Source organism: Octopus bimaculoides, chromosome 9 (genome assembly GCF_001194135.2).
Source record: "Octopus bimaculoides isolate UCB-OBI-ISO-001 chromosome 9, ASM119413v2, whole genome shotgun sequence".
Lineage (NCBI taxonomy): Eukaryota > Metazoa > Mollusca > Cephalopoda > Octopoda > Octopodidae > Octopus > Octopus bimaculoides.
Window position 1 is genome coordinate 48959187 of NC_068989.1, and position 10597 is coordinate 48969783.

Sequence of the window (10597 nt, forward strand, 5' to 3'; positions counted from 1 at the left end):
TTGGCAGAGTTTCTACAGCTGGATGCCCTTCCTAACGCCAACCACTCAGAGAGTGTAGTGGGTGCTTTTACGTGTCACCCGCACGAAAACGGCCACGCTCGAAATGGTGTCTTTTATGTGCCACCCGCACAAGCCAGTCCAGGGGCACTGGCAACGATCTCGCTCGAAAATCCTACGGGAGCCAGTCAGGCGGTACTGGCAACGGCCACGCTCAAAATGGTGCATCTCATGTGCCACCTGCACAAGAACCAGTCCAGGGGCACTGGCAACGATCTTACTTGGCTTGCCGGGTCTTCTCACACACAGCACATTTCCAAAGGTCTCACATATGCATATATATATATACATACACGTACGTAAACATATAAACAGATGTAAACATATGCAAACATAAGTAAACATATACACACACACATATATATATATATATTTATATATACTTATGTATACAGACACCCACACAAGCATCTATGTATGTAAGTGTGTATAGGTGTATGTAAATATATGTTTGTAGGTATGGGTGTGCGGATGTGTATGTGAGTGTATTGATTGAATGTATTGTGTATGTATTTGTGTGCATGGTTATATATATATGTGGAAGTATGTGAGGGTGTATACAAGCGTATTGATTTAATAGGAATCTAACAAAAAAAAATATAATAAGATAAAATAAAATAAAATAAAATAATTCATTACATTAAAACAAATCTGTTAAGAAAAAAAAAAAAGAAAGTGTAAGATTTGAAAACAAATATATAAATATCAAAACGAAAATTCTATTTTAAATATTGAGAACATTTTCATGTGAAACACGAATACACATGGTTACATGGTTAAGGATAAAATGTAGAAGCAAAGACAGAGATAAATTGAAGTTAGGGAAACAAAATAAGAAGAGGAAAGAAAATTAAAAAATATATATATATAACCCATAGCATACACACAACAAAGGCTGAAAACTTTCAAATCAAAGTTCACAAATTACTCTTCTTCTTGGCACCGGTCATTAGTCATAGATTTCTGCTAGAGATGGTAGTAAGTTGTAAGTTTTATGCTGACTGAAAGTGATGACCATGTTATTCCTGTGAGAGTCTGTGCACATCAAGCCAAAAGAAGATGTGGACAGTTGCCAGATCAATTTGCCAATAACTTGTGCCGTTTCCAGCATTGGCAATCTTTAAGGGCTTTTGAAGAAGCAAAAGTGGAAATGTAGGAGAAAAATAAATGCAAAAAAAAAAGAGAGAGAGAGAGAGAGAGAGAGAGAGAGAAAGAGAGGGAGAGAGAGAAAAGAAGAGTTCTTTAATGTGAAAGAAGGCTATGTATAAAGTATAAAAGTTTTCAATACTGTAACTGTAGTTTTTACAGCTTGGCAGATTTTGAATGAAACCACAAAAATGCGTGACTGAAAAATCCAAAAATTAATTAAGCAAAAGAAGAGAGAGAAAAGAGAATAGTAAGTTAATCTTTGTGATAATCTTAGTGACTCTACAGTGTGAAGGATAGATCACTCAAATGCAAACACACATATAGATACTTATACTTCATCTCTTCGACTACTTATTCAAATCAATTTGAAATTTTGTTATTTCATAACCTGTCTGTGTGTTTATCATATCTCAAAAACGTAAAGTTAAGATCAAACAACACAAGAAACAACTTTGTTTAGTAAAGGTGGTGAGCTGGCAGAAACGTTAGCACGCCGGGCGAAATGCTTAGCAGTATTTCATCTGCCGTTATGTTCTGAGTTCAAATTCCGCTGAGGTCGACTTTGCCTTTCATTCTTTCGGGGTCGATAAATTAAGTATCAGTTATGCACTGGGGTCGATGTAATCGACTTAATCCCCCTTGTCTGTCCTTGTTTGTCCCCTTGTGGGCAATAAAGAAATAAGAAACAACTTTGTTTAGTAATATTTTAAAAAGAAATTGTGAATTTTTAAAACTTTTTTAATCTAATTTATTTATTTATTTGGACAGGCCAAAAGTTCAATTCATATAAACTCAGGATGCAAAGGGCTGGAACACACACTGCAAGGCATCTGTTCTGACATTCCTACAGTTCAACCAATCCACAGTCCATGGACTGGCATTTCTTTTTTAGTATTAACCACAAAAGATAAAATGCAAAGTTGATTTTGGCAGGATTTGAACTCAAAGCTCAAACAATTGAAACAAATTGCATGAAACATTCTCTCTGAAATTCATGTCTCTACCGATATCATCTAACAACATTCTCCTTTGTGAAGTTGTTCAAGAAATCTCAAATGACCCTATTGAGAAAGGAAAGAATAAATTGCTCTTAAATAACTCTTACTTACCCCTAAATTAACTAAATATAGACATGGGGTAGGGATGGGTTAGTAGAGAAATTTCCTGTCTTCTTCATATAGAAAAAATACAAAACAAAAAAGACATTTCTTTTTTGTTTTTTCTTTTGTCTATGTTGTATTTGTCAGTAATAAAATATCGATAAATTTACTCCAGCAAAAATAGTCAGCTAATCATCAATTGTTTAATAATTAAATTATTTTACCAGACATTGGAGAGCAGTAAACTAGCCATTTTGGCTGATTTTCTCCCACATGAAAGATTGTGTCATGAAACATTCATTTGTTTACTCCCTCTTCCTCCTTTCTGTCTGTCTGTCTGTCTTTTCCTCTCATACTCTTTCTTTATTATTAGATTTTTAAATCACAAATTTGACCCATAGAGAAATTAATATCTAATTTACATCCTAATAACTTCCTATCCCAACTGAATAATTTGTCAACCTGTTAATTTTGGTTCTTAGTATTTCTTAAAAATCTCTCAATAATTATTTGAAGATTAAATTGGAGAGAGAAAAAGAGAGAATGTGTGTGTGTGTACTGAAAAACATAGACATACAGCATACATCATATACGCATATATACATATATGTGTGTATGCATCATATACATATGTGTGTGTGTATATATATGCGAGTGTGTGTGTGTATGTATATATATGTGCATGTGTTTATGCATAAATGCATGCACAGACATCTTACACACAGAAACATGCATGTGTGTTTGTATTCCTATTATTATTTTTCATTATCCTAAAACTCTTATTATTGCAAGACCACACAATATGGAAATGGGTTTCAATTCTGAGTTGAAACTGTATTTTTGTTTTTTCTGTGTGTTTATATATGCATGCTTATGTGCATCAATGCTTATATATTCTACACTCATCACTATTTGTTGATATTTCCTACTAACATTAAGAACAGTTGCTCTGTGCTTTTGAAAAAGTGTGCAATAAAGATACCTCTTACTTGAAAAGCAGGCAAGTGTTGGTAACAGGGAGAGCATCCAGCCATAAAATCTTTCCCCCAATAAATTTCCTTCTACATCCACTAATGTGGGGAAAACATGGATGTTAAATGACCGAATGAATAGGATTGGCCAAGTGAAAGATGTTTTTAGGGTCCACATTTGGGTTATCTCTATTTCCAGACTTTTATATTTTGAGAGCTTCTCTGTTTCTTGTAGAAATACATGGCAATTTGTTGTATTATTATTATTATTATTATTATTATTATTATTATTATTATTATTATGGCAATCTAGCAGAATCATTAACACACTAGACAAAAGGCTTTGTGATATTTTGTCTGTCTTTACATTCTGTGTTCAAATGTTAGAGGTCAACTTAGCCTTTTACCCTTTCAGGATTTATTAAAATAATTATCAGTTGAACACTGGGATCGATGTAATCAATTTACCTCATCCCCAAAGTTGCTGGCCTTGTACCAATAATAATAATTATTATTACTATTACTATCATTATTATTATTATGAATATAGCGAGCTAGCAGAATTGTTAGCAAGTTAGGCAAAAATGCTTAGTGGTATTTTGTTCGTCTTTACATTCTGAGTTCAAATTCTGCCAAGGTCTTTGACCCTTTTAAAGTCGATAGAATAAGTACCAGTTGAGTACTGAGGTCAATGTAATCAACTAGCCCCCTTCCACCAAATTTCAGGCCCCAGGCCTAAAGTACAGGGGTTCTCAAACATTTTTTTTACCTATGTAGCCCTTTGATTACTACTTTATTCTGGTGCACCCCCATAGCCTCTTGATGTTTAAAAACTAGTTCTATAGATACTTCTTTCAAAATTCCTGTTTCATTTTATGCACATTAACTTGTGTAGGTCAAACTATGTAAAACGTTAGAGAAAGAATCCTAGCTGTTTCTTGCAATACATACCAGTACATACAGCTAAAGCAAATTTTTTTCAGAAGCCCTTAAAATACTAATGTAGATCCCAAATTCACTATTTTTTTGCATGGACCCCCCCTCAAAAATCTTACATGGACCCTCAGGGGCCATATGGGCCCTGATTGAGAACTATAGTAGAATTGATTACTGTTATTATTAGGTTTCACATATATAGACAGAAGTCTAAATAACTGTAAAATTAATGTTCAAGTGATAGTAAAGGGATAAATTCAAGTCTTACTGGTATTGCTATAGACAAGCTGTGTGCTGGGGCAAGGTCCATATAAAATCTAGCCTGGATCATAAACATGTTCCACTGATCAACCACAGAATAAGTATCAGCTGTAGGAAAGGTTTCCAGTTGATTCGAGATACAAATGTAAACATTTGTGAAACCAATGTAAATTATTCTAAAGTAGAACATGGTTATAAAGCAGTGAGCAGAATGGTTAAATAAATTATGAAAAAGAGAGAAATTACTGAGCTAGATATAAAATATATGCATCTGTATGTGTACAGACATGCACACAAATTCTGTCATGGAGATGCAGAATTTAATATGAATATCATCAATCTTTAAACTTGGATGGCAATCCCTGCAACCATTTTCAAGGATGGCAGTCCCTGCTACATTTCTTGTCAAACTAAGCTAATTAACATTTAATTTTCTCAGAAAAAAAATGAATTTAGAACCACAGCCATGAGGATATCATCCAAATATTTCTCCTGAAACTGATACCTATATTTTAAATATGGTTTAATTTAATATATAGATATACTGACATATGAAAAAATCTTACAGCGTACATGTCATGCCAGTGGCAAAATACCAGCAAATCTAAATGAATCATTTTTGTATAAAATATTTGCTTACGATGATTTTGGATTTTATAATATAAATTTTCTTATAATAATTTTTGAAATTATTAAACTTGAAAAAAAAAAAATTTAAATAATGAAACAAATTTTGGTGATCTCATTAGAAACCAGTGTTTAAATTTTGACATGTGCAAATAACAAAACAAGGATTGAACAGAAGTGAGTGTTGCATATGAATCAAACCTATTAGAGCAACATGGAAAATATAAATAAGAAATGAAAAATATGAAATAAAAAATAACCAAATAGAATTTAATCAATATTTATTGAAATTGTTGATAATAACTTTTTTTTTTCAAGGGTAGCTTTAATCATTTCTGATTTAGCTAGTTTCTCTTCTGTAAGATATTGAAGTTTCCTTACATAATTTTTTTTATTATTTGAAGTATTAATAACGAACACACATTCCTTATGGCGAAATTCATTCCATGACTGCCAGCTTAAAGTTTATTAGCTACCACAAATAGCTTCATATGATGGAACTAATTTTTCTTATAGCAAAGATCCTAAACTAGTCTTCTAACTAAGAGAATGTTAGCTGTTAGGAGATGTGTTGATATGGTATCACACAGTGCATAAAGAAACAAAATTACTATAACAGATAAATTTTATAGTGTGAGTGTGTATGCATAATTTATTACTGCATATTGTCATTATATTATAGTTAGTATGGGGGTTTAGAAATTCATGGCTAGTGTGTCCAATCTGCTATAAAACCACTGAAAGTAAGGCAATCCTCAGTTCTTTTTAAAAGCATGTCTCTAGGAGAAAAGCACTATTGTGTCTACAGCTACATGAGTGGTATAACTGGGTAGGTGATCTGGATTTGACAGTTTTGGAAAGCTACCAGACAAGGAGAGGAACAAATTGGCACAAACCTTCACTGCTTGGTCAATCCTGTCAGCAGAGACTCAATGACAGTATTTGTCTCAAAGAAACCACAAAGAGACAATGAACGGAGACCATGTAAGGTGAAGAATGGTGGTTGTGTCTTTAATTCACATTATAATGATTCTTAAAAGAATTTGGAGGAAAACTGTTTTTATAACAGTAAGAAGAAAATTCATTTGTCTCCATTCTTCTTCAAAAGACAATTTATGAAAGGGGTATAAGAATCACATTACCTGAGAAGCTTTATTGTGATGAAACTAGTAGTTGTAACATAATGGTAAAATACAGTTGTTAATAAAATATATGCTGTACTTAAAATTTGGCACTGATTTCTCTTGCTTAATATTGCTTTTATTCATAAAGCCTTGTTGTCATATTAATACCAGACAGAATTTGTTGAGATAGATTGTCTATGATTGTATACCCTTCCTGTTGTCAACCTTTGCTTCATTTCAAGCAAGATAAATATTTCCTCATGACTAGACATGTTTTCATGGAAGACTGGAAATAAACTGCACTACTTGTTTAGTCTAACCCATGCCAGCATGGAAAACAGACATTAAAAGATGTATAACAGTGGTGCTTGTTTACAACTATCACATAATATCAAGGCACAGATACACAAGCATATGTATATATACAATGGATTTCTTTCAGATTATATCTACCAAATCCATTCACAAGGCTTTGTTTACCTGTAGCTATAGTAGAAGACACACGCTTAAGGTGTCGTGCAGTGGGACTGAATAGGAAACAGTGTGGCTTGGAAGTAGACTTCTTAACCACATACTCATCCTATACACACACACACAAACACACACATATATGAAACAGAGGATATATTTATATATTTGCATGTATTGAAGATAGTTAAACTATAACAGCTTATGTGGACTCCAGATTAACATATTTCTCAAAAGATAGTCAAGTGAAATAAGAATATTGACCAGTAATATTGTCCTCAGTATTACTACTTGCACAGAAATGTCTCCAGTTTCTCAGCAGGCTGGTTTGTACAATTTCAATTAACTTAGCAGCTATGTAACTTAATTGTGTTGAACATTTTATCCAGTCATCTAACAGGTTACTTGGAATGACATATTGAAAATGTAGTCTAATGAAATAGATTCAAGTACTCCAATATCTACCTCTAATGTACCCTTGTCACCAAATACGTTAGTAAGTACAGAAGAATCTAGTAAGAGAAATATATCTCAGTCAGCGAGGAGCCTAGTGAATAGAATAAAATTCAATAAAACAAAGACACTTTCATTGATAACCTCCCAGTCATAGGAAGCACTTTCGTTTTATTATAAAATATTAGAAATGACAGGCATCTACTTTTAAGAAAATGAAATAAACCCAGACTTGTGTTTGCGATTTATATACAAACACTCAAAAGTCATTCAACTGTTAGTAGTGCATATGAATGTAAGTGTGCTACCATTGTACCCCACAGAATAAATAATAGCACATGGCACTATCACTTGCAATTTTGGAAGAGTGCATACACTATAGTGAATGAATTTATATGAAATTTCAGGTCCTAAAAAATGAGTCAAATTAAACATCACCTACATTAATTCTACATATGTTTAAATCTTTCAGTTCAAAATTTACTACAGGTGCCAGGATGGCAATTACAAAACCATTAAAGAGTAACAAACTACATCAGATCTATGATTGTAATTGCATATAAGTTATGACACTTGTGGTTCTCAAAGTATGCCAGTACTATGATGTCTAGAAATACTGAACAGCTGAGCTATAGTTCTTTTCACAACTTCACTAGTGAAATTCAAAGAGTATGGAGATTAATATTTGACACTGGCTTGGTGGTAGAAAAAATAATAAAGAAATAAAATAGTCAAAATAAGTGTGTCAGTAGTTGAACTCTTGATTTTCTGTCAAGGTTCACTCATTAGGCTTTGCTATTTTTCCAATGAGTTCAAATCTTACCATGGTCAACTTAGCCTTCCATTTCTCTGAGGTCAATAAAATAAAGTGCCCACCAAATAGTGGGGATAATATAATCAACTGTACTCCTCCATCTGAATTTCTAGTCATCTGCCTATTTTAGATACAATTATTATTATTATTATTATTATTATTACTTAGTGTATCTAAGGTAGCAAGCCGGCAGAGGTTAGCATGCTGGGCAAAATGCTTAGCAGCATTTCGTTCTACATTAAGGTCGATTTTGCTTTTCATCCTTTTGGGGTCAATAAAATGAATCCTAGCTATGTACTGAGGTTGATAAAATTGACTAGCCCTTTCCCCAAAATTGTACCTTTAGTAAAATGGATTATTACTTATTGTATCGGGAAAATGTTTAGTAGTATTTCTTCTGGCTTTTTACAGTCGTAGTTCAAATCCCACAGAGGTCAACATTGTCTTACAACCTTCCATGGTCAATAAAATGAAGTACTGGTCAAGCATTGGCATTGATGTAATTGACTTGCATTTCTCCTCAAAACTACTGCCCTTGTGGCAAAATTTGAAACCATTATTATAATTATGAATATTATTAAGACAGAGAATTGGCAGAATTGTTAGCACACCAAGCAAAATGCTTAGCAGCATTTGGTCTGTCCTTACGTTCTGAATTCAAGGTTGATAAATTAAGTACCAGTGAAACACAGGGGTTGATGTAATCAACTTGTTCCCTCCCACCAAATTTCAGGTCTTGTATCTTTAGTAGAGAGGATTATTATTATTATTATTATTATTATACAAATTCCACCAAGGTCAACTTTGCCTTTCATCCCTTCGGGGTTGATAAATTCAGTACCAGTTAAACAATGGAGTCACTGTACTTGATTAGTTCCCTCCCATTAATTTCAGACCTTGTGCCTACAGTAGAAAGGATCATCATCATCATCACCATGACCATGACCATCATGACCATGACCATGACCATGACCATGACCATCATCATCATCTAAATTGCTGTAACACAGATGATTGGTCTGATTAGCTTATGATAAATTTTAGAAGATGACATCTTACTTCTCTTGAGGGCTTCTTTAACAATGGTTTCCTTTTTTTTTTTTTTTTTTTTTGCCTCCAACCAGATTACTAACAAGAAGTGATAAATATCTGAAATAACCAATGAACATCAATATAGAAATTTACAACTAATATTATAATATATTTTGGTTTCTTACCTGTGGTGTCTGGGGTTCACATTTTGCAGCTGGTGCAATAAAATGTTCGTGTACATTCCGGCGTATTATGTATCCAACAATTAATCCAACACAAAAGAGAACAAAGACCAGTAAAATTCGTAGCACAAGGCCTTTCCGTCCACTAAAACACTCATTTAACCACTTACAGCGGTTGTCTCCTTCAAGGCTACGATAGTCTATATCGATGTTGTCAGTGTCAGCTTCCCACCTTGTCAAAGCTTTGCCAGCTATGTAACCACCAGAGGGCATCCTGCAATAAAGTAATAAAATTAATTAGAATTAAATTAAACATCCAAGCCATGAAGGAAACAAATAATTACAGCAGCTAAAATAATAAAGCAATCAAGTTAAATCAAAAGAGCTGCTTGGTTTTTCCTTCAGCTCAACATAGTATCAAAGTTCCTTCATGTTTATAGCCAACTTCGAAATGGGAAACAAGTTTGAAGTTATTACATTTTAGGATAGCTTACTACAGGAGATAAATTGGTTAGAAAACTGATCACTGAAACCAGAATAGCAGACGCTTCATACATGCATATCTTTAGTACTGTGAATTACACTAAAGTATCTGGCTACTTGCATGAAATAAGTCTATTCAAACAGAGCTGGGATTAACCCTTTAGCATTCAGATTTCTCTTTCAAATGTAATGCTTATTTATTCACATTGATTTGAATTAGCCATGCATTAGCTTGCAACTTTGACATGATTATTTATTTTTTATAATAATATTGTGGGGTAAATGTGAGAGGCTTGGATCTGGCCAGTTTCAAAATAAAACAGGTAGATTATTTTGGCTGGATATGGCTGGTAAAATTTTTTGTTTGTTTTTATTTTTTAATAGCTTGCCTATGAAAAAAAAAAGACAATCAATACCAAAGTAAGTCATCTCCACAGACTATGAATCCACAAACACATTCCACTTTACAAGAATGAAGGACAACGCAGAATAACGAAACTAAGATATAAGAAATTCACAATTGAGCAAAGCAAATGTGTTTCCATCATCAGCTGCTATGCAATATATCTTGTGTGTACAGTTATGATCTGTTGTGGTTCAGCATCCAGTGGTACTTGGAACATCCACTGCAGTGGCTGTTAATAGCTTCAATGATGAAATGTTCACAGGGAATAAATGATTGTAAAACTTGTATTTGTCATAGTTTCTCACATACACACACACACACACATATCATCATCATCATCATCATCATCGTTTAACGTCCGCTTTCCATGCTAGCATGGGTTGGACGATTTGACTGAGGACTGGTGAAACCGGATGGCAACACCAGGCTCCAATCTAATTTGGCAGAGTTTCTACAGCTGGATGCCCTTCCTAACGCCAACCACTCAGAGAGTGTAGTGGGTGCTTTTACGTGTCACCCGCACGAAAACGGCCA

At 33.7% G+C, this 10597-nt stretch overlaps 1 protein-coding gene across 9 annotated transcripts in view; it reads right to left on the reverse strand.

Annotated features, from left to right (window-relative positions):
* Window positions 1-10597, reverse strand: part of LOC106868354 (N-acetylated-alpha-linked acidic dipeptidase 2) — a 1027134-nt gene that overhangs the window by 460615 nt on the left and 555922 nt on the right. For all 9 annotated transcript variants that reach the window (XM_052970677.1, XM_052970676.1, XM_052970678.1 and 6 more), the window contains one exon: window positions 9178-9448. In XM_052970677.1, the coding sequence (XP_052826637.1) occupies window positions 9178-9448 (271 nt within the window). The remainder of the gene's footprint in view (window positions 1-9177; window positions 9449-10597) is intronic.